At 52.2% G+C, this 21,425-nt stretch overlaps 1 protein-coding gene across 1 annotated transcript in view; it reads right to left on the bottom strand.

The window, feature by feature from the left end:
• Window positions 1–9,315: 9,315 nt before the first annotated feature.
• JPH2 (junctophilin 2) overlaps window positions 9,316–21,425 on the bottom strand; it is a gene marked incomplete at its 5' end in the record, with an annotated part of 63,611 nt that continues 51,501 nt past the window's right edge. Inside the window, 4 exons of the mRNA XM_081258011.1 lie at window positions 9,316–10,008; window positions 11,672–11,765; window positions 12,423–13,123; window positions 14,173–14,291. Coding sequence (XP_081114137.1) covers window positions 11,685–11,765; window positions 12,423–13,123; window positions 14,173–14,291 — 901 coding nt within the window. The 3' untranslated portion in view covers window positions 9,316–10,008; window positions 11,672–11,684. The remainder of the gene's footprint in view (window positions 10,009–11,671; window positions 11,766–12,422; window positions 13,124–14,172; window positions 14,292–21,425) is intronic.

Here is a 21,425-nt window from a genome sequence, read left to right as displayed (position 1 = left end):
TGTACATTGAGGCAGGTCTTTTTTCATTGTCTGAAGCTCAGTAGACCCTTCTAATCCGAAGAGTGCTAGATGGCATCTCCCTACCGACTACTTCTGTCTTACCCCTAGACCACATTTTTGAAGTTAGAAGGCAAGAGATTGGCTTCTCTGTGCTCTTATCCATGAGGATAAGATGTGCTCTTATAATCACTAATAGGAGAAGAACGTGAAGAACAAAGCACACCAATTAATTCTTCCACATGGCATCTCATGCCGGGGGTGAGGTGCATGGCAGGGAGTGTTGGAGCTCCTTCATCTTCTTTCCCAGCCTGGCTCTAGGCCGCAGACTTACGTCCTGAGCTCAGCCAGCCCTGCTAAGCCCCCACCCAGACCACCTTTGATGAAGACAGTGTATTAGTCAGCTTGGACTGCCATAACAAAATGCCGCAGGCTGAGTGGCTTAAACAACAGACATTCATTTTCTCACAGCTCTGGAGGCTGGATGTCCAAGGTCAAAGTGTCAGCAGGACTGGTTTCTTCTGAGCCTTCTCTCCTTGGCTTGCAGATGGCCACCTTCTCTCCGTGTCCTTACATGGTCTTTCCTCTGTGCATAAGAGTTCCTCGTGTCCCCCCTCCTGTATGTCCAGATTTCCTCTTCTTATAAGGACACCAGTCAAATTAGCTGAGGGCCCACCCTAATGGCCTCATTTTAACTAAATCGCCTCTTTAAAGGCCCTGTCTCTAAATACAGTCACATTCTTAGGCACTGGAGGGTAGGACTTCAACACATAAATTTTAGGGGAGACACAACTCACTCCTTAACAGATGAGGTGGTTGATGTTAATTAGTAACCCCACAGGGCTGGTTAAGTCCAACTACCGGTTCATGGGCCAAGCAAAAGGAAATCAGAAAAGACCCACAAATCGGGAAAAGTTCTGCATGGGTCCATGAAGTAGCTGATCACTCTGATCACCCGACTTCGGAGGATGCTGTGAAGTCCAGACGTGTCACATCCACCTCCAGCTCACCATCGTCTGTCACAGGAAACCCACACATCTGACGTGGTGCCATGCACACTGCAATTACTCAAAGAACATTTACTGACATGTCAGGGGACAGCACTGAAAGACAGGGCTGCCTCCCATGTCTCTGGAATGACATTGGGCCACAACCATCTGTCTTCTCTGCTTTCCTAAACCTCCAAGCTCCCCCAGTAGGTTTTTTTTTTCAGTCCACAAAATGTTATTAGAATAAAGGGAGTCAACACACTGTCACTGGCATAAATGAAGCTGCAAATTCAAATGACGTCAGAGTTGGGCAGATAAGACAAAAAAAAGGAAAGAGACGACAGGTTGACAGGGTATGGTGAGGACCGTGGCTAAGTGGAGACTGATGCCCTGCCAAAAAGCATTTAAATTCAATGTGTTTTAAAACACCAAGCTGGCCCAAACAAAACAAGTTTGCCAGCCAAATGCATCTAGTTTGTGCCTTCCATTGAGGGTATGGTTAAGAGTATGGGTATTGAAGACAGACAGACAGACCTAGGTTTAAATCTTAGCTTCTAATCTGCAAAACACAATGGCCTTTGAAAACACAGAGCTGTTGTGAGGAATATATGAAATAATGCATGTAAATAAAGTACTTGTGCAGGGCCTGGCATACAGTAAGTGCTTAATTTATAGTAGATTTTATTATTGTGGTGAATCAGAGAATAGCAATGGTGATGAATTTTTTTAAATTTTATTTATTATTGACTGCGTTGGGTCTTTGCTTCTGTGCGTGGGCTTTCTCTAGTTGAGGCGAGTGGGGGCTACTCTTCGCTGTGGTGCATGGGCTTCTCATTGTGGTGGCTTCTCTTGTTGCGGAGCACAGGCTTTAGGTGTGCAGGCTTCAGTAATTGCAGCCCACGGGCTCAGTAGTTGCGGCACACAGGCTTAGTTGCTCCATGGCATGTGGAGTCTTCCCGGACCAGGGCTCGAACCCGTGTTCCCTCCGTTGGCAGGCGGATTCTTAACTACTGCTCCACCAGGGAAGGCCAGGGCTGATGAATCTTCTAAATAAAAGCCGCCTTCTCTTGAGCACATTCATGAGAGCATTCATGAGGGGAGTGGTGGCGCCTCCTGGTGGTCATTTTCAAGAACTGCAGCGCAGTGTAGCAGGCTTAACAGCATGGGTAGGAGCCAAGGTGGGCTTTAGTGTGAAATAGACAGTGAGTTTGAATCCAGTTCTGCCAGATACAAGTAGGTAACATGGGTCATTCACCTCCGCCCTTACCCTGCATCTCCTGCTCCCAACAATTACGATCCCATGGAGTGGCTCTGACAACTTAATGAGACAATATAATACCATTGGCATGCAAGTGATATGAATAGCTCTTAATAAGTGATGGCTATGATCCTAGCGCCCCACATTGCTAATATCCTTCCTCGTGTGAGCAGGGAAACAGGTGTATGATTATTTATTTTTTTCTTCTTTTGAGTGGGGGTGAGGAGGGGTTACTTTGGCTTGGAGCACCTGGCCAAAAAATAGCTCCCCTGTGGATAACTGAAATTTTTCTAGAGTAAAATATTCCTTTGGATCATGCATTGCTCTATCCAGGGTTCTCTTTTCAAGTGAAAACTCCCCTGGAAGGATGACTATTCGTGTCCAATGCCCAGGTGAGGATGCGTGTATCAGCTGCTTTCCTCCCAGGCTGGAGGGGCCTGGGAGACACTTTGTGTGGTCGTTATCTCCAGCCAGACCCCTCATGCCACACCCACCCTCTGCCCCACTTGCTGTTCTGCCTAGAGAGGGGACTTCCTTCCTTCTCGGAGGCCAGGAGGGAAGGAAGAGCCTAGGCTGAGAGAACCACCCTCCAGCTCCCCCGTCCCCTGCCCCAAGATGGAGGACCCGAGGCCATGCCTGGGCTCAGACTACAGGGTCTCCCTCACCCCAGCTCCCCACATGTCAGCCTTGCCCATCTTCCCATATCCTGCCCACACCTCCTTACAAGGTCCTGGGCTCTTTTTCCAGCAAACAGAAGCCCCTTCTGTCTGGAAACCTGGGAAGAGGGGCCTCCACCTGCTTCCTGAACACCCTGTCCCGCTGCCAGGTGGCAAAATAAGAACAGGGTAACAGCTCACGCTGACGAAGCTGACCTTGAAGGAAGTAATCTGTTCTGCTCTCAGAGGAGGTGCCGCATGGCCAAGAAGCACTAATGAGGTCTCGTTGCTAAGAGAGGTCCCTGGCTAAGAGGTAGTCAGAAACGGGGACCTCAGTCCTACACCCACAAAAATGAATTCTGCCAACAACCCAACGGAACTTGGAAGCAGATCTTTCTCTAGCTGAGCCTCCAGATGGGGATGCAGCTAGCCAACACCATGATTTCAGCCGCGTGAGCCCTTGAGCAGAGGACCCAGTTAAAATGGGCCAGACCCCTGAGCCACAGAAACTGAGATGAGAAACAGGTGGTTGTTTTCAGCCCCTGTGTCTGGGGTAATTTGTTACACAGCAATAGAAAATGAATACAATCTGCAAACCAGGTTGCAGTAATGGTGGCAGTTAGGGTTTGATTGCTAAAGAAAACTCACAGGACCCCAGATGACAATACCTATAATCTAAGGTTTATTGCAAAAAAAGAATTCAATATAGCAACTGCCCTACAGTAGAGAGAGTCATCACAGACAAAGACTGACTCGTAACCAGGTCCCGAAGGCTGTTTGTGAGCTCCAACCATCCTCCCCTCTGCAGGGTCCTACTAGATGTGCTTTCTCTCTTGGATCAGGGAGCCTAAGATAGAGTCTTGTACCCTGTTGGTCACATGGGCACATTCTTGCTATGTAACCAGCCCCCATAGCAGAGCCTTCTAGGGGCCTCACGGAGACCAGGTGCAAATCATCAGTCTCACTGTTATCAATAAACAATGCTGACAAGCTGTTATAAACTGCCCCCAAGCTCACCTTGAACCCATGGTTATAAAGCATCACAGTTAATCAGTCCATTTCATGCCTTGAGCAGGGGTCAGCCCTGTGCAGGTACATCTCTTGCTTCAGCAAAACAATAGGCTAATTCCAGGCCTCCTGGAATTATCCCTCACGGGTTCAAGTTTTTTCTTCTTCAGTCAGCTGGAACTCTTCTTGAGACCATCCTGTGCAGTGATGGACAGGCAGCAAAGCCACAGAAGCAAGAGCCACAGGAGTCTACACTTCTGCTCATGTAACTTACTTACACCTTGAGGACCAACTTGAGCCTGACCTTGTACGTGCCAGCTCCCCCTGATGATGGATTGCAACTGCACATGCCCAAATGTCTGGCTTGGTGGCCTGAGAGCCAGGCATTTCATCTCTAACAGGACCCAACAGCAAATCCTGATATTTTTCTCTGAGGAAGAAGGCATGACTTTGCTCCAAAACTCAAGGGTCTGTGCTATGATTCTCCTGTTAGATTTGCTAGAAGCTCCCTATTGCATCTCTATGTGACATGGACTTTTCAATATCATTACATCTGATCATGAAACCCTTATTTTAAAAAGTGAGGCACCATAAGCCTTTATGAATCAAGAAATCAATGCCAGTTGCTAAGTAACTTGGTTTGGATTATTTTAGTAATTAATTCCAATTAAACTCCTCTGCAAAGGGGCTCCAGAGGCTCCAAGAGGGCCATAGGCAAAGGCCTCCATTACTGCCAGAGCAGACCTCTGCTTCCCCCAAGGGCCAGGTTGACTGGCCCATCTGCTTGGTCCCCATGTGTCATCCCCTGTCAGTTCCTCTCTCTCCCAGTCAAGGCTAGGTCTCCAATGGTTTTAATTGCCTCATGGAAGTCCCACATCCTCTCGAGTTGCCACTTTCAGCTCTAGTTCCTAGACCCCCCAGCCCTTTTCCAGGACCACTTCCTCTCAGTTCACATGTCCTGCTTCCAAGTCACCCCTCCTCCTACCCCCCATTGTCCAGCCCCGTTGTTCTGTCTCCCAGCCCTGTTACACACTCACAATCATGGAAAGGCAGTTAAGTGTAAGGTGGTGAGGAGCCCAGGTTTAGAGTCAGCCTACTCGGGGGCCAGTCCCACCTTTGGCCCTGTGTGTCCAGGGGCAAGTCGCTTCACCTCTCTGAGCCACCATTTGCTCATCTGTAAAATGAAAATAATGAATACCATGGCTTCCCTCACATGATCAATAAACTCATCCCCAGAGAGTGGTTACTATGGCGATGCTGGGTTCATGGAGAAAGTGGGAAACAAAGCTCAGGATGGTACCCTCTGCTGACCCCACGGCCCCAGGGCATGAATATCTCTAAAAGATCGCTAAAAAGTGGGCGGGTAAACGACCTGACACATGGAGGAGCCTGGCATGTGCTCTCCTGGCAGGAGGGTGCCACCTACAGTCAGCCTGTGAGCAAGGGGTCACTGTCCCCTCAGTCCTGGTCTGTCACTGACCTGCTGTATGGTCCTGGCATGTCACCGGCCTCTCTCCAGCCTGTTTTCCCCTAGGACAAGTGACGGGGCCAGATTAGCTGATCGCTTAGACCTTCCACCTCTGCCACGTTGGAAGTCGTTTCCTCTTCCTTCTGTGCCCGAGCTCTCTCAAGAAACAATTATCTCACCCACCCACCCATTTCCAATATACGAATCCCCTCGGCCATATCCCTGTGCGGTAGCCATCTGCTCTTAGCTGGCTTATCTCCAGTGACGGGAAGCTCACTCCTTTGCTGTGGGAAGCAGTGCAGTTCTGTGGAAAGAGCACAGCCTCTGCCCTTCCCTCCCTGCGCTACCCTGAACCAGTAACTCCATCTCTCCGAGCCTCAATTTCCTCATCTGTAAAATGGAGAGACATATCTACATTGTGGAGTCGTTGTGAAAACTGAATAAGGGTACATTTATCATGTGCTCAGCCCATGCTGGGCACTGTTCTCAGGCTTTCATTCATAGTTTTAATCTTAAGAGGCAGGTGGTAGCATAACCATCATCTTGGAAAAGGAAGTCAAGAAGATTTGAGATGTCAAGGGATGGGGCCAGGATTCAGACCAGCAGCCTAACTTTAGAGTTATTGCACCCAATCACACAGCTGTTCTGTCACTGGATAGAGTAAGTGAAGGGCATGGCACAGGGCCTGACCCACAGCTGCCTGACTCTGTTGAATGTGGGATTTCCCTCCCTGGGTGGACTGGAGAGAGAGGGAGGGAGGGAGAAATTCAGCCTCCATAAACAGTCAGAATTTTGGACAAAGAAAAAAATGAAGAGGTATTTTAATTTCAGCACACATGCAAGTTTTGTGTTTTACAGTTTTGGGATTGCTTTTATTTTGAGCTACTTATTTGAGGGGGCTCCATATAACTTTTTCAGGCTTGAGGTCTCCATAGGTTGTAGTCTGGGCCTGCATCTCTCCCAGTGCAGCCGGATCCTTTGTGTGTTCACCAGAAATTATGAAAATTCCCATCTTAAAAAAAAAAAGGAAATTTCCCATCTTGCCACAAATCCCCAATCTGAATCCCACAGCTCCCAGGCCCCCTCCCTTTTTCTGCCCTGGAAGAGTCCTGCCAAGACCCCAAGGCAGTGGTCAGTGATCATAGACCCTGGCAATGCCCACAAGGTGGTTTTAAGTGCCCCTATGGCACAAGACACCTTAACAGGATCCTGGACCTGGCAGAGGACAGGACAAACTTCTAGAGCTGCCAGGGGCCAAGGCTGAAAAAGGGACCAGCCAGGCTGTGAGCTGTGCTTCGCCACCAGGGGGCGCCCGACTCCGACCAACCTTACCTGACTCGGAAGTTCCAAAGGGGGGCTCGGGAATGAGCTTTCTTTCCAAACCATTCCAGGTGATTCTAATGCAGCCGTCCTCCTGCCCTCCACCCCACACTCCCACTTTACACACACACACACACACATCCAGTCTACAGAGTAGTCAACTGGGCTGGCTGCCCACTTGCCCTGCCACCCTACCCCACATCCCTTCTCTTGGTGGATTTTACTCAAACCTCTGCAGATTACCACTCCCTCCCACTCCCTCCAACCCTCCCCTAGTCCCTCCAAGCCCATCCTTCTTCCTGGGGATCCTTGGATTATTCCAGGGTTTTGACAATCTCTCTACCACCCATAATCTACCTCATTTGATTCTTACAACTGCACTGCCTGTGAAGAAGGCAATGGAGCAGGCACGATGGTCTCCTTGACAAAAGAGGAACCTGACACCCAGAAAGAGGGGATGACTGGCACGCAGCAAGTCAGTGGTGACACTGGGCAGACAGCCAGGACTCCTGATCGCCAAAGCACCCGGGCACCTGCCTGCACTCAAGCCAACTGATGGGCGAGGGACCCTCCCCTCCAGCCATCTCATGGGGGCTCCTGGCTTTGAGAGAATCTTCATACTTATCCAAACAAGATAACTGCTTTCCTGCCCTTGACTTGCTGTGTGACCTTGGGCAAGTCTCTTCTCCTCTCTGAGCCTCTGTAGAGTATGAAGATGGTCTCTGGGTCCCCCCTCTGACTGAGACATTCTGTGACTCTCTGACGGGGGCCTGAATCATCTCCACCCCCTTGGGGCTTCTGCGGTCTCGATCAAAATGCAAAAGGCTTGTGAGAGGACTGACGACAGCACTTTAGTGCAAAAGCAATAAGGATCCCAAAATGGAAAGTCTGCACTTCTCACCGCTCTCAACAGCTGGGCTTTACATAAGCTTCAACATTTAATGTTATCCTCGCTACAACCCCAGGAGGTAGTGTGATTATTTCCCCCATGTTATAGATGAAGAAACTGAGGCTCAGAGAAGTGAAATAAGTACGCTGAGCAGGACTAGAGCCCAGGGAGGCCAATCTCAAAAGGCAGATTCTTTGGGGACTTCCCTGGTGGTCCAGTGGTTAAGACTCGACGCTCCCAATGCAGGGGGCATGGGTTCGATCCCTGGTTTGGGAACCAAGATCCCTCATGCCACACAGTGTGGCCAAAGATTAAAAAAAAAAAAAAAAAAAAAAAAAGGCAGGCTCTTTCTTCTACTATATGCTGCTTAGGGAACCTTCTGGAAGTCTGCTTTAGAAACCCAGGGTCTGCCCTAGAAGGTCTGTGGCCTTTGGGGCACCCCTCCAGAACTGAAGCCCTTCAGCCACCCCTCAGGAGGTATTATGGGAACTATAAGAGAGAGACGGGGCCTGGAACAGCATGACCCAGGGTCCCCGGCCTCTCTTCTTCTTCAGCCAGTCCCTTGTCCTGAGCCCACAAGCAGACACTGCAGCCCAGCCAGAGCCTGTGAGCAGATGCAAGTTTATTATGGCACAGACGGCAGCTTCCTGAACCCTTAACCCAAACACCAGCCCCCAAACAAGGCCCCGGGAGGGAGCTCTGGCAGCCAAAGGCTCATCCCTGGCCCCGAGCCAGACCAAAATCCCTCGACAGTGACCTCAGAGCCGAGGCCTGGAGGCTGTCAGCCCTGAGCAGTGCCCCCAGCCCACCCCCCTCATTCCCTAGCTGTCCAGAAAAGCCCACACAGAGGCAGAGCCCTTGAAGGATGGGAGAACCCACGGGCTCCTCTCCGCGGAAATGCAGTCCAAGGTTGCAACCACGCCTCGAGACCCCAGCGGTGCTTGAAACAGCAAGTGTGAAGCTGGAGGGAAGGCTCCCAAGTATTGAAGGAGGAAGGGAAAGCCGACCCCATCAGAAGCAAACTTCAGGTCAAAGAGCTGCCCTGGAGAGGCCAGACCACAACGCCCCAGCCCCCTTAGGGAGCCGAGAAACGAAGAAGCTCAGCTGCCCCCTCCAGCTCTGCTTAGATGCCACGGCCACATCCTTGCCCCCAGCTCAGCTTGGAGGGGCCTGGAAGAACTGCCCTCCATCCTCCCCGGGGCAAAGGCCACAGCCCTCAGCCTCCCCCCAGCTGCAGCAAACACCAAGGCCCAGAAGGATCAGCGTGGTACAAAACATCTGTTAATGGGCTACATGCAAATACCATCTTCTGCCAAGCAAGCCGAGGGGCTTATTATCACAGACTGTGCCCAGTGGGAGGCCCACCCAGACTTGCTCCCCTCTCCCTGGGAGACGCTGGCTGACAAGCACCTGTCTTCACACCTGCCTGAGAGTCAGCCCCAGTGAAATCTGCCTGGGCTTCCATGCTCACGCTCCCCGCTCCCCCGAGCCTGCGGTGGCCCCTGGGAGCGGAAGCGGACAAATCAATTCACGGGGCATCCCCGGAGCTTTGCAACAGCCCCACGGCTCCTGCAGGGCGACCCCTCCTCCCCCTCAGCGTCCTGGAAGCCCCCCATGCAATGCCAGCCCCAGGCTCAGGTGCACTCAGAGACAGGGCCAACCTCACCACCCCTTAGCCCTTCTCCCCACCCCCACCCCCTGGCCACCTGGTCAGTGGCTTCCCAGCCAAAGGCCCCAATTCCTCACGTCTCTCCCTCTTCTACTGGTCCAGAGGAAAGCTAACTGGACCAGTGGGAGGAGACAGAAGCACTGTATCCTGGGATATTCAAATGGAACATGTCCATTTCCTCTACTGTCGTTCAGAACATCTGTAAGCAAGGGACAGTGTGGGGGGGGTCCGGACTGCGATGGGAAGGGCCGCTGGGCTGTCAGAACGCCTCGTCGCTGGCCCACCGCAAGGGTCTCGTCACTCCCTCCACTTGCCAGGGAGGCTTCAGCCCGGCAGCCAGAGGATAAAAGCGAGCAAGGGAGGGTAGAAAGAAGGGGACTGGGATTTAACGTCCTGGTTTGGTGACTTCTCCCAAAACACAGAAAAGCCCCAGGAGGGGGTGACCTAGGGGTAAGGCGAGGGAGTGGATGAGGATGGGGGACGGAGCAGATCAGGGTGTGCAAGACCAGGGCTCTGCCTTCAGGGCTTTCCCTGCCGCTGGGCAGAGAGCTCCCGGAGGGTGCCCAGCCCTTTTCTCTTCCTCTGGGCACCACCTGCGTCGGGCATGGGCGCCACGGGAAGCCTCCTTAAATGTTTGTGGTGTGGATGCGAGCGGGACCCCCGGCATCCAGGTCAAGAGTCCAGTCCTCCTCGGCTGCCCTGCCTGGCACTGCAAAAAGATGGGTCCACGCGTCCTCAGCAGGAACTCCTGGCTCTGCAAAGGGACAGCAAGAGGGTCAGGCGAGGGAAGGAGGGAGCGGGGAGAAAGGCAGGGAGGGCTGAGGCTGAACCAGGCTCCAGGCAGGGTTCAAGCCTCAGGCCTGATGCTCTCTGGGGCAAGATCTCCATCACCACCACCAGCCCCGCCTCCCCAAGCCCCCAGGGCAGCCTTGCCCCTTGGCTCTGACTCAGTGGGACCAGATACAAGTCCCGGAGGCCTCCCCTGGCCCTTGCAAGGGCCCCCGCTGGATGCTGCCTCTGCCTCTTTGCCGCCTCTGCCTGTTCCCTTGGCCTGGGACACTCTTCCCTTTGTTCCTCCTCTCCCACTGCCATCTGGCTCACCCCTCTCCATCCTTCAGGTCAGGAAGTTGGCAGTCCCCACCGCAATCTTTCCCAGATCCCCTATGAAACATGGACCCTGCCTAGCTCAGCATCCACCGGCACGGCAGCACCTACCAGGCTACTATTGTCATTGGCTATTTACCCGGTGACAGGACAAGGATTCCTTCTCCTTTTCCTCTGGGACTGAGTTGGAACCTCCAGCCCACACTAAGCTAGGATCAAGGGAGGGGGTCTCTGGTGGAGCAGGGGAGGGCAAGAGGCAGAAACTCTGTTAGCGTCACCAAGCACAGGAATTATAGTGTAAAGGCTGGTCCGGGCAGGAGGAAGATTTTATTTGCCTTGTAGATATTTCACCCTGAGACCAACGAGCGCCTTTTGGCTTCACCCCAGCCCAGCCCACTTCCTCTTCCCCGGACCTTACCCAGCCCCTGAGCTCCATCACAGGGAGAAAACCAATTGATGGAACCAACTGACTGACAGCAGGGTCTCAGGAAGAGGACTGAGGGCAGGGGCGGGGGCTGGGCGAGTAGAGGGTGGGAGCAAGAGAGAACTGGAGGACTGAGAGAAGAGAACCCGGCCACCCCAGGTGGCCTCAGTCTAGACCTGCCAGGGTCTGGGGGGATGGAGTCAAGAACGGTTTTGCTTGACGTTTGAGCTGCAAGACTTTTACATAATGAGCCGTTAAGTTAAAGGTTTACTCTTGGGCTTCCCTGGTGGCGCAGTGGTTGAGAGTCCGCCTGCCGATGCAGGGGATACAGGTTCGTGCCCCGGTCCGGGAAGATCCCACATGCCGCGGAGCGGCTGGGCCCGTGAGCCATGGCCGCTGAGCCTGCGCGTCCGGAGCCTGTGCCCCGCAACGGGAGGGGCCACAACAGTGAGAGGCCCGCGTACCGCAAAAAAAAAAAAAAAAAAAAAAAAAAAGGTTTACTCTCATGTTCCCCCCCTTTCTTAGGGCAGGAGTGAGTCCCTGCTGAACCCTTAGATCCCAGCAGAGCAGGTGCTCAGTAAACTGTGGTTAAATTAATGATGAGTTAGTGAATGAATGAATGAATGAAGCCCCCAGTGCTCATCTGACAGAGATCCGGTGCTCTGCGAATGTTGAGCTAATGAGGGGGTGTATGTGTGTGTGTGTCTGAGTGTGTGTGTGTGTGTGTGTGTATTGTGTACTGGGGAGGGATGATCTCTCAGATCCACACTCGAGGTCCCTGCCTCTGCTGGGGAATGGGCCTCAATTAACCACAGGACAGTCCGCTTGGCAGTCAGCTGGCCCTTACTCTCCTCCCCCAGGGGCTCCCATCCCCTCCTCCTAGCCGCACCTGGTGGATGAGGTCAGGTCAGGAGGTGGACGAAGAGGATGGCCAGGCCAATGTTAAGCAGAATCACCATGCAGATGAGGACGGTGTTGGGGACCTGGGAACAGTGGAGAGAGGCTACCTGAGTCCCCGGGAGAGCACACCCCCACCCTCTTGCTCGCTGCCGTGCCCAGCACCGGGACACACCATCAGCGCTGGAAGGATTCTTGGAAATAATTAACCAAACTGCTCAGGGTCCTGAGAGGGGCAAGAACGTATCCCAGAGCACACAGTGGGCAGAGCTGGGCCTGGAACCCAAGAACATGGTCTTCCCCACTGCTAATTCCTCTGGGGCCACATCTGTCAGCCCCTCAGAGCCCAGCTTCAGTCTCTGGCGCTGCAGTTCCTAGCTCCCAGCCTCCTATAGCAAGCCCAGAGGTCCAGGACCCAGGCCCCCCACTGGGCCCCTCGCTGCTACACCTCGCAGCTGAGGCTGGGAGCCTGATGGACAGGTGCACCCCACCCCAGCCGCTTAGGACTCCCAGCCACCTCCTTCTCCAAAGAACTACCCAGACAGCGGGCACAAAGGCCAGCCCCCTGCCCCAAAGTGGGGGTGGTGGTGTTGTGTAACCATGGATCAGGCTGCACTTAACTAAGGCCACGTCCCCCCTGCCCTGTCCTGCGCCATCCCCCTCGCCGCCCGGCCATCTGCCCCCGAATCCCACCCACAGCTCCCCCACGCCTGGGAAACCCGACTTCCCAACGACAGCCTCACCTCCTCCACCTCCACCTCCGCCGCCGTCGCCGCCTCCTTCCGAGCCTTCTTCTTGGCCCCGGCCTTGGTCAGCCGGGCCTCCGTCTTGCGGGCCTTGGCCTTGGGCTCGGCCTTGGGGACGATGGGCTTGGGTTCCAGCTTGGCGGGGCTCTCGGGGGCGGAGCCTCGGAGCGGGGCCGCCGTGCCGGGGGCGGCTGGGGACGGGGGCGCCGAGTCGGCCGCGGGGACCTCGGGCTCATCCTCGAAGGGCGGCGGCGCGGGCGGCGCGGTGCGCACGGCGTAGCTGTGGTAGCCCTGGTAGTGCGCCACCTCGGGCTCCTGCGACGGCGCGGGCGGCGCCTGCAGCGCCTCGATGGCCATGCGCTCGCTGGCGGGACGCGCGGGGCTGCGGCGGCCAGCGGCCTCGGACGGCGTGACCGGCCGGCTGCCCTCGCCGCCGGGCTCCCCGTTCCAGGCGCCCGAGCTCAGCAGGCCGTCCTTGGACGCCGCGGCCGGCCGGGGCCGCTTGGGCTGCGGGGGTGTCCCGGTCGGCGACGGGGGGCCACCCTCGGGCGCAGGGGTCTCGTGCTCGTGCAGCTCCGGGCTCTCGCGGGGCCGCTCCGAGAGGCCTGCGGCGCCAGGGCCCCGATGGGGGGAATCCAGCAGGCTCTCCGAGTTCTCCAGGATCTCGTGGAGCAGCCGGCGCTTCTGATACTCCGGACCTGCCGGGGACCACACGGGGAAGCTGCATTTGAACCCCGGTCCCAGCACTGGACGATCCAGGGCAAGCCGCTCTGAGTCTCATTTATGTACTCAGCCAGCCTTGACCTACGGCCACCAAGTGCCAAGCACTGTTTTAAGCAATTCCCCAATACTAACACATTTAATCATTTTAATAACCCTATGAGGTGTATGCTATTATTTAGCCTCCATTGTACAGATGAAGAAAAGGGGGCTCAAGAGAGGTAAAAATCACTTGCCCAGAGTCACCCAGCTGACCAAGGGCAGAGCCAGGACTGGCACTCAGGCTAGTCTGGCTCCAGAGTTTATGCTCTTTATGGTCACACTGGTCTCTTTCCATTCTCTTATCTGAAAAACGGGCCCAATCATACCTATTTCATAAATACTAACGGAGGGATCAATCGGGTGGGGAAAAAAATGCCTGTAATATGCTGAGCTCAGTGCCTGGCACGTGGTGACAGCTGTTGCTATGACCACCCAAGGGCGGAGGCAGCCAGCCAGGGTCGCTCTTCCTTGGACCAGCAGGGGGCGCACTGTGATGGGAAGCGACTTAACCTCCCAGGCACAGATCTGCGCTCCGCGGTCTTCCATCTAGTCTCCCTTTGGTCTTCCGGCCGCAGCCAGAATGTTTAGAAAATACAAATCCAGTCGTGCCACTCACCTTAAAACCCTCAGTGCAGGCAGCACCAGTCCCCCACCCTGATGGGCTCCCACCGCTCTATCCAAATGCAAAGTCTGTATCAGAGCCAGGGGTTCCTCCTTACTCTGCAGCCCCATTTCCCAGAGAGAAGAGACGGGCTGGAGTGGGGGGAGCCTCTGATACCGCGCCACCATCTCAGCATGAGTCCCCTTGTGTCATGCTTGCACCCATCCCATGCTTGCACCACGCTCCACAGATTCTGGAACTCAAAGGCATGCGTGAACCCACTTGAGCATCTCAGCTTTCCAACAAGCAAAGAAAAAGTGTCCACCCCCCCCTCAGAACCTCCCTCTACCCCGTCCTGCCCCTCCCCTCCCTGGTTGGCCCTACCTGGCTGGTAGAAGTCTGGAGCCAGTTCCCTGGCCAAAGTGCGGGCAATGTTGGACTCTTGGTTGGCAGCCAGGGCAGCCTGTTCTGCTGCCTCAGCTTTGGCCTTGGCGTGACTGGTCCTAAGGAGGCAACATGGTGGAGACTCAGGATCCCTCCAGAGAACTAGCCCTCTGCCCTTCCTCCCCAACCCACAAAGAGACACCCTGGACAGAATTTTCATTCACTCCAGCTGTCAATGAGTATTTATTGAGCCCTGTGGTCCAGACTGCTGTGCATTCCCCAGACCACTTCCTCTTCATTCTGGGCACACAGATGGACTACATTTCCCAGCCTCCCCTGCAGTTAGGTGTGGTCAGGTGACTGGCCAAAGCATTGTGGGAAGACAGGATTATGCCATTTCCAGACCTGGCCCACAGAAACCACCCCCCCACACCCCGTAATCCTCTTTGTCCTCTCTTTTCCCCCTGTTGCTGGTAAAATGCAGAGGCCAAGGCCCAGAACAGGGAATTTAACCTCATTTGTGTCACAGATCTTCCTGGCATCTGGTGACACCGCTGGACCCCTTCTTGGAATGTTTTAAAATGCACAAATTACACAGGATTACAAAGGGATGCAATTATATTGACACACTGTTACCAAAATATTTAAAAGGACAAATTTGTAATATAATAATGTATATTCTTCTTTATTAACACTTTAAACAAAATATCTAGCAGGTCTATTAACTACCATAATTTAAAAGTATAGATTAACATAAAGGATACTTCAAGGATATGTGCAACAACAGTAATGTGACATGAAAATATATGTGATTTCTATTAGTGACAAAGTCAGAGATACTGCTAATACTACTGTTGATTTATTGCCAACTTCCATAATTGAAGAAAATACTAAATTTCGGTTAGAGGTTAGTAAAAATAAAGATGTGGTTTTCCCTGCCCAGATCCCTTCGCTGGGCAAATGCACCCAGCCCTAGCTTCTGAATTGACTGCTAATGGCTCAGTGCTCTCCCAGAGAATTGCAACCAGCAGAAGCCACCTTGTTCCCGAGGTCAACAACCCCTCCCCAACCCAGGGAGCCCATAACCAATGACTAATGACACCAGCCAGCCCCTTCTTGCCCCAAGAGGAACCAACTCTGAGGTACAAGTCAGGCTCCAGAGCCCCTATGGGATCAGGCTGAAGCTGGACTCCAGGTAAGACCACATCCCTGCTTGGCTACTTCACTGTCCGATTCTGTGTCTCTCACTCCCCCTCTCTCCTGAGAGCACTTGCTCCATAAATCGTCTACGCAAGGATCCTCATCTCAGACTCAGCTTCTAGGGAATCTAACCTAAAGCAGCATCCAGGTTCACGGACTCCCTGATTTCTCTCCCCAGTGCCGCCAGTGGACCCCAGTTTCAGAAACACAGTGGAAGGAATTTGGGTCCACAAATGATTATTGCATAGAGCAAAGTCCCCCCCAGCCCCGTAAAGTCCCATATTAAATGTGGAACATATAAGCATTAAATTTAAACATTAAATTCAGCAAGCCTTAAATGTCTACTGCGTTAAGCACCTGAAATTTGGGGAATGTTTATTTCAGTTTATTTAATCTAGCCTAACTAGGAGAAGTACCTGTTAAAATATTAACAGCCCCACCTACCAGTGGGCATTTTTTTTTAATATAAATTTATTTATTTATTTTTGGCTGTGTTGGGTCTTCGTTTCTGTGCAAGGGCTTTCTCTAGTTGTGGCAAGCGGGGGCCACTCTTCATTATGGTGCGCGGGCCTCTCACTGTTGTGGCCTCTCTTGTTAAGGAGCACAGGCTCCAGACGCGCAGGCTCAGTAGTTGTGGCTCACGGGCCCAGTTGCTCCGCGGCATGTGGGATCTTCCCAGACCAGGGCTCGAACCCATGTCCCCTGCATTGGCAGGCGGATTCTCAACCACTGCGCCACCAGGGAAGCCCCTGGGCATTGTTTTAAAGGAATTATGAAGATTATCTCATGTAATCATCATGACGCCTTAGGAAGCTGGTGCTGTTATTATTTTCCCTGTTTTACGGAAAAGGAAACTGAGGCACAGGCAAGGGAGGTAACTTGCCCAAGGTCACAAAGTCTTTAAGTGCAGGAACTGAGATTTTGAACCCAGGCAAGATGATTCCAGAGCCTTTGCTGCTCTGAAGCATGTGCCACACTTGGCCAGGAGCTGGGATTCCTGTGGACAAGACAAGCCCCTCTCAAGTGAGGGAGATGGGCTGGAAGCAAACAACCAAAATTATTTAATACAATGTAATTAAGTAAAAAGTGAAATTGTGAGAAGTGCCATAAAGGAAGAGTACAGAATGCAATGAAAATGTACAACAGGAAGATTGATATAGATCGGCGGTGGAGGTGGGGATTAGGCAAGGTTTCCTGGAGGATGTGACATTTGAGACCTGAAACTGACACATCAGTTGGCCCATCAGAGGTGAGGTGGGGACAGTGAGCCAGGTAGAGGGAAGAGCACGTGCAAAGGCCCTGAGAGGGAGTAAGAGCTTCGTGCCTTTGGGGAACTGAAAGGTCAAGTCGGTGTCCCCATGGGCAGATGAGTCAGTTCCTCGGGAAGCTGATTTGCATGTGTCTCTAGCATGGAATTGGGCCCACAATAAGGGAGATAAATTTTACTAAGCTCCCTCCAAGTGCCAAGCCCTTTGCCTACGTTATCCCTTTCAATCCTCAAAACTGCCTGGGAGGTAGTTTTTACTGTCTCTATTTCACAGGTGGGGAAACTGAGTCTCAGACAAGTACCTTGCTCAAGGATGCAAAGTAACAGTTGACACTTACAAAGCATTTACTACATATCAAGGGCTTTATAGAAATTAACCCATTTAATTTCCCCAATCACTATGTGGTAGATGTCATCACCATCATCCCTCTTTACAGAGGAGAAATCCGGGGCATAAGAAGGCTTCAAGGATCCCACCAAACTTACCCAGCCAGCAAGTGACAGCAAGTTTTCAAACCAAGGCTTTCGGGGATCTAGAGTCTGTGCCCTTAACCACAGGCTGTATCTCCACCCCATAATGAGTAGTGGAGTTCAAACCCAGAATTGTCTGATTTCTAAACTCTTGCCCTCTCCACTGCCACAATAATGTTTACTGAGGAAAAGAATATTTTACTGAGTGAAAGGATACATAAATGAATGCAGGCATGCACACGTGCACACGTGTGTATGCGTAAGCGGGCAGCGTAGGAAATAGTTAAGAGCATGGTTTTGGAGTCAGCAGTCCTGGATTCCAAGTTTGGCTCTGCCAAGGCTGGGGCTAGGGTGCAAATGAGGCATTCACCTCAGGCTCAAAATTTAGGGATGCCAAAAAAACTCAGTAATCCAGATAAATAATACTCGAATGCCATATTTTTAAAAGTCCAAACTAATGCAAAAATAATCCTTGATGAGCAAGCTATGAACAAAATTTAAATAAAGGCCAAATCAGACCCCGCATTTGTATGACTCTCCTCACTCGCCCCCACCCAGTCCCGACCCCACTGGGACTCCAGGACCTTGCGTGAGTGGCTTTGCCTCTCTATGCCTCAGTTTCTACATCTGTAGGATAATAATTCTGCCCTTTTGGAGTTGCTGTGAAAACTACTGAGAGGCAACACATGAAAGTGTTTAGCCCGGGATGGGGCTGAGTGATGATGATGATGGTGATGATGGTGGTGATGGTGGTGGCGGAGAAGGAGAAGGAGGAAGATGACATTTGTGACATCAAAATCCAGTGTGGAGCCAACAAGGAACCTACAGTATAGCACAGGGAACTATACTCAGTATTTTGTAATAACCTATAAGGGAAAAGAATCTGGAAAAGAATATATATATATATAATATGTATATACATACCTAGATATATGAATATATATACACATACATATATATATATATACGTATAACTGAATCGCTGTGCTGTACACCTGAAACTTACATGATATTGTAAATCAACTATACTTTAAAAAATTAAAAAATTAAAACCGAGTGTGGTACATGCATATCCCCAGACTCATATTTGCCTGTACATGGGTATGTGTGATTCAAAGATCTAAATTTTCAGACACACTTCCCTGGAAACCTGAAACCCCAGGTTGAGGGAGGAGGGAGGGGGCCGGGCAAACCCTCAAACTGAGAAAATGTCCTTTTTTGGTAATGTACTCTGGATGAGGCTTGTTTCCCGGTGCCCTGTGAAGCTGTGTTGCAGGACTCCTCAGGCCAGAATGGCAGCCTTCACACTGAGCCCTGGAAGATTCTGGGGGATCAACGGTGGACCCTCCAGGGCAGCCAGAACAGGGGTCAGAGGGGAGTGGCCACACAGCCCAAGGCAATAAGGGCTGTTGGGTTTAAAGGAAGCACGCTCCTCTGCCCACATCCATCAATCTGAACGACTGAATACCTTATTAGCCACCCCCCCACAAAATGCCTCTGATTTCAGGAATAGCTCCCCAGCTCCCCAGCCTTCAAGCCAGGAATCCCAGCATCCCCCACACCCCCCTTCCTCATCTTTCAACATCACAGACAACCACCACCAACTCCCGTCTCTCCTGCTCCCCCTACAGCTCTGGAATCTGCCCATTCTCCTTCCTTCCCTCACTCCTCCTGCAAGGTTCCCCACTCCCATCTGTAGCCTCCCTGCCTCCAGGCTCGCTTCCTACAAGCAGCTTGCTTAACCCATACATCTCGTGGCCTCACCTCTTGCTGAAAATCTTTGCAAGGCTTCCTACTGTGCTGAAAATAAAGTCCAAACTACTTAGGGTGGCCTTCAAGGCTCTCCAAATTCTCGGCCTGAGGCAGCCTTGATGGGGTATATCTAGCAGCTTACCAGGGCAGGCTGAACTGCTGTGGTCCAAAGGCTATCTTCTGGTCCAGTGGCACTCACAGTGTGGTTCATGCACCAACCCCCCAGCCCCTCATCATCCGGGCACTTGTTGAAAATGCAGCTTTGGGGGCTGCACCCCAGATCTACTGAATCAGAATTTCTTAGGAGGAGCCAAGGAATCTGTATTTTATAAACCTCCAGCTGCTTCCACTGCTCATTAAAATTTGAGAAGCATGCACTAGTCAGAGAAGCATGCACTAGTCAGACAGAAAGAAAATCCAGCTTTCTCTTGGGCAGTTCCCAACCTGCTCAACCCCCCAGGAGCCTTGAGTGGCTCTCTTCAAGCACCAGGATCCCTCCCTGAGTCCAGGTCCTGCTAAGGAAGCGCAGGAACCGTTTCTTTTCCTAGGACCACTTTGATGTTTCTTGGGGAGGGTCTCCTAGGATGGCTGTGCCCCTAATGGGGAGAAGGGAAGGAGCAGTAACTGGGGCAGGGGGTGGGGCAGGGATCAGGCACCCTTCTTGATTTCAACAGATTTTCTTTCGTCAGCAGGGTTAAAAATAGGGCTGGTGGTGGTTCAGGGATCGGGCAGGGCAATAACCCAGTGGAAGCTCTTCTGAGAGTATCCAGCCCCACCCCTGACTCCTTTGCCCACCCCAGACCCCTAACCGCCCCATTAGATCTGGCCTTGTTGCCCAGGTGTCTCCATCAGGCCACTGATGGCTTCATTGGGCCAAAGGGAGACACCCACAGACACCCCTGACTCCTTTGCTCTGGCTGTTCTCCCCTCTGGAATGTTCTTTCTCAGTCCTTCCACCTCCCAGCCTTAAAGGGCCAGTTCAAGACCCACTTCAACATCCAGATTCATTCTGGGCACTGTGACTACAACAGCAAACCAAGTATCCGAAAATCCCTTGTAGAGCTCACATTCTATTGCAGGGGTCAGCAAATTACGGCAACAGGCCAAATTTAGCCTGCTGCCTGTTTCTGTACCACCTGTGAGCTAATAATGCTCTTTATATTTTTAAAGGTGTGGAAAAAAACCCAAAAGAGTAATTTTATGATGTGAAAATTATATGGAATTTAGATTTGTGTCCAGATAAAGTTTTATTGGAACAGAGCCACACCCATTTGTTTACTATTATCTAGGGTTAAGTAGTTGCCACCGAAGTCCATGACCTGCAAGGCCAAAAATATTTACCGTCTGGTGCTTTACAGGAAAAGTTTGCCCACCTCTGTTCTAATGCATCCACTCAACAACGGTCTCTTCTACTACTCTTATTGGGGTTTTTTTTTTTTTTTTTTTTTTGTGGTACGCGGGCCTCTCACCGCTGTGGCCTCTCCCGTTGCGGAGCACAGGCTCCGGACATGCAGGCTCAGCGGCCATGGCTCACGGGCCCAGCCGCTCCACAGCATGTGGGATCTTCCCGGACCAGGGCACGAACCCATGGCCCCTGCATCTGCAGGTGGACTCTCAACCACTGCGCCACCAGGGAAGCCCCTCTACTACTCTTATTAATAATATTAATCTGTTATTGGTTGAGCACTTTGTGCCCAGCTCTGTGCTATGGCCACAATTACACATATGACTTCAGTGAGGTGAAGTCACTTCCTCAAGGTCACACGGCTGGAAAGTGCACCTGCCCAAGCTCTTCCCCATGACACTGAGCCACGGCCTTCCTGGCAATAACGAACTGGGCCAGGTCTTCCACGTGCTGGGACCAGGGATGGGGAAAAATCAGACCCAGCAGCCGCCTGAGGAGCTCACAGCTTAATGCAGCCCTGCCAGGTCAACTACGCAACATCTCTGAAAATCAGTGGATGGACAGGGGTACAGAGCAAAGCCTTAAACTGCATGGGGGTGTGGCTAAGAGGGGGCAGCTCTGGCTAGGTTGTCTGGGGTCAGGTCTTGGCTCTGTTCCTTATACCCTCGGGCAAGTCTGAGCCCCCTGAGCCCCAGACTCCTCATCTGTAAAATGGGGATAATAACAGCACCTGCCTCAGAGAAACAGTGTAAGGAGTAAATGAATAAACAGTCATATGGCCCTTAGAACAGTAGCCAGGACACAGGAAGTGCTATCTAGGTGCTTGTTAATAAAATATATAAGAAGCACATCTGTTTGTTTGTTTGTTTGTTTTTTTGCAGTACGTGGGCCTCTCATTGTTGTGGCCTCTCCCGCTGCGGAGCACAGGCTCCGGACGCGCAGGCTCAGCAGCCATGGCTCACAGGCCCAGCCGCTCCGCGGCATGTGGGATCTTCCCGGACCGGGGCACGAACCCGTGTCCCCTGCATCGGCAGGCAGACTCTCAACCACTGTGCCACCAGGGAAGCCCTGCACAGTTGTTTTCAGAAGACTGAAACAAAAAACCTGAATGTACTTAATGTTACGGATTTGTTCACTTAAAAAAATTTTCAGAAATCC

This window comes from Mesoplodon bidens (assembly GCF_964165515.1).
Source record: "Mesoplodon bidens genome assembly, chromosome: 15".
NCBI lineage: Eukaryota > Metazoa > Chordata > Mammalia > Artiodactyla > Ziphiidae > Mesoplodon > Mesoplodon bidens.
This window is presented reverse-complemented; position numbering and strand designations above follow the sequence as displayed.